The 3,136-nt window shown below is 39.7% G+C and overlaps 1 protein-coding gene across 1 annotated transcript; it reads right to left on the bottom strand.

Annotated features, from left to right (window-relative positions):
- Positions 1-149: 149 nt before the first annotated feature.
- On the bottom strand, positions 150-1,607 carry LOC110037164 (pentatricopeptide repeat-containing protein At5g04780-like). The gene has a single exon (XM_020741743.1). The coding sequence runs from the start codon at positions 1,605-1,607 to the stop codon at positions 150-152; it is 1,458 nt and encodes a 485-aa protein (XP_020597402.1).
- Between the last annotated feature and the right edge of the window lie 1,529 nt (positions 1,608-3,136).

Here is a 3,136-nt window from a genome sequence, read left to right as displayed (position 1 = left end):
TCGGTGGGCGACGTGGCCGTCGGTAGTTATCCAGTCCGGACGGAATTTGTTTTCCCCTAAGAGTGCTTTTGTTAGAGTTAATACCAGACAGAATAGTTTTTTTTTCCGCAAAGAGTGCTTTTGTTAGAGTCAAATGTCTAGGAATGTAACTAACCTAATAAGCCCCTTAGCGCCTGCAACATCAACTTGGAAGATGGGGAAGAAACATCTCCTTGGTAGAAACAAAGCCTTTCACCATTCACTTCAATCCAACTGCATCCTGGTGTCTTAACCGCCACCAAATCCCTCATCTTCCTCCTCATTTCAGCCACACCATCCCAATTCCCAGCCCTCTCATAGATGCTGCAGAGCGCCACACAGTTGCTCGGATTCCCCGGCTCCAATTCAAACAACTTTCTTGCTGCAATCTCCCCAACCTCAACATTCTGGTGCACCGCACACGCACCAAGTAACGCCCCCCAAATGCTTCCCGCCGGTTCCATCTCCATCCTCCCAATAAATTCAAGCGCCTCCACAAATCTCCCGTGGCGACCGAGAAGGTCCACCATGCAAGCATAGTGCTCGACGCTCGGCTCCAAACCGTACACTCTGTTTATTGAAACGAATGCTGCACGCCCTTCATCGATGAGACCAGAATGACTGCAGCTCGACAGCACCGAAGTGAATAGAACGGAATTGGGCTCCAATCCTTCTCTTCTCATCTCCTCGTAGAGCCTCAGAGCCTCCTTTCCTCGACCGTGCATGCCGTAACCTGATATCAAGATCGACCAGGTTACGAGATTTCTGACTCGCATTCGCGAAAAGAGGTGGAGGGAAGCATCCAAGAATCCGCATTTGGAATACATATCGATCAATGAATTGCTAAGTACGGCATCAGATTCCAATACCAAACACCTGATTGCTCTGCCATGAACCTCCTTCCCTTTCCTCAAATCTCCACTCTGGCTGCAGGCACTGAGCACGCTCGGGAGCGCCATCCAATCCGCATCACCTGCTTCGAACTGAGACTTCTGGAATAAATTGAACGCCTCAGCGAGCAATCCGGCTTTTGTAAATCCGGTAACCATGGCATTCCAAACAACTCCATCTTTCTCGGGCATTTCTTCGAACATCTTTCGGGCATCGACCAACCACCCGCATTTCAAATACATGTCGACAATACAACCGCTGACGATAAGGTGGACGTTGAGAGCCATTTCGACGGCAAGCGCATGGAGTGCGGCCCCTGTGCGGCCATGGTCGAGACCAGCGGAGGCTTTGAGAAGGGAAGGTAAAGTGAAGTGATCAGGACGGAGACCGGAGGCAAGTAAGGGGTGGAGGAGAGCGAGGGAATGGTGGAAGAGAGAGGATTGCGCGTAGGAAGAGAGGAGGATGTTCCAGGAGTGAAGAGGGCGATGAGGCATACGGTCGAACACTTGGCGGGCGATGAGGAGGCGGCCGCAGCGCGCGTACATGAGGAGGAGGTCGGTCTCGAGGGTGGAGTGAGGGATGAGGCCGGAGACGAGGGCATGTCGATGGGCTTGCTTCCCTGATCCTAGAACAGAAGCAGCGGCGCATTTCCGTAATATAGAGGAGAGTTGCGCCGGGGTGGTGTTGGGATGCACCATTCGATTATTATTTATATATCTAACCTCCTCAACATAGATATGTAAATACATAAGAATTATGTGGTATGCATGTATATTTCCCTAATATAAATTATAAGAATGTGATGGAAAAGAAGGAGAAGCTAATAAAAATAAGGCTCCACAAAGCATCCAAGAATTCAAAAAGTTGCCCCAAATGGGTGCATTTATATACATACCACCTAATTCTTATGTTTTTGCATATATATGTAAGACCTAAAATTTGATTTTTTTATTTGTATCATCCAAAATTTTCATCACATAAATATATAATTATTTTAACTTTTAGAAGTTGAAATACACCTTTTATACATTGGAAAGATTTTTTATGTGTAAAAAGTAAATTTTAGACCCTAGACATGTAAATATATTTGAGAAATAAGAATTGAGAGATATGCATGTAAAACTCCTTCAATATAAATACATACCGTGAGAATAAAGACATGTATTGTCATCAAGTAAGAACAAATACTCGCAATAGTACAAATAATTTTGAAGAAGGCGTTTAATGATGTTAAATTGAAACAGATGAATAAGCTTCTTGATTAAAAATCAAGCATACATTATAGCTTACAACTTGACAAAGATATAAAATATAGTAAAAAACAGACAAAAATTTGAAAAGAATTATATAAAACAACTATATTTAAACAAGGAATGATGAGACAAAATAGAGTAGTGCAGTCAAAAAGAGAAAGTACATCTTTACAAGTACTTTTATTTATTATTTTAATTTTTTATTTGGGAAAGATGAGGGTCACGCCTAGCTTTATTTATATTAAAAAAAGAGATATAGTCATAGACATAGTACAACACAACTTAAAATAAAGAGAAAACAACGCAAGAAGTAATAACTTAGAAACATAACAATAAATCCCAGATAATATAACATAAAATACAAATAGATAAGTGTCAATCATACAAAAACTCTAGAATTCAGCAAAATAATCTCAAAACAACTTCTAAGGAAACTATTAGTCAGCAACATCTTAAGAAAAAAACAATCTCTAATAACGCTCTTTAGTTAACAATATCTCTAAACAACGACCTCAATGAAATACTCTAAGAAAACAAAAGAACATCTTTTTGAATCAACAATCAAATAATCGTAAATCATCAACAATCTAAACAACAACCTTGAAACAAACTCAAAAGATCAAGTAAACAACAATATATTCTCAAAATTGTAACTATAGAACCTACAAAACTAAACCAAGCAAAATGAGAGCCCAAACAAACTACAACAAAAAATAAACAGAAATCTAAAAGATAGGAGAAAAGATTAAGAGAACCAAAATTAACGAAACCTAAAACAATCACAGAACAAAAAATATAAACAATCTGATGCAATACAAAGAGCAAAAAAAATCTCTAATATACACTAGAAAAAGATTTGAAACTTGAGAGAGCCAGCAAGAGAAGCAACCTCAAACATTAACAAACCTACCCAATCAAAACAAAATGGAAATGAAAATAAAATAATAATAAAATATGAACACAACTAAACCCAG

The sequence above is a fragment of the Phalaenopsis equestris genome, unplaced genomic scaffold, assembly GCF_001263595.1.
Source record: "Phalaenopsis equestris unplaced genomic scaffold, ASM126359v1 Scaffold216173, whole genome shotgun sequence".
Taxonomy (NCBI): Eukaryota; Viridiplantae; Streptophyta; class Magnoliopsida; order Asparagales; family Orchidaceae; genus Phalaenopsis; species Phalaenopsis equestris.
Note: the sequence above shows the minus strand (reverse complement) of the source record. Positions and strands in the feature narration are given on the sequence as shown.

Bases quoted from the DNA above. Each gene is read 5' to 3' on its own strand.
- LOC110037164 (XM_020741743.1), bottom strand. From the start codon at position 1,607: ATGGTGCATCCCAACACCACCCCGGCGCAACTCTCCTCTATATTACGG.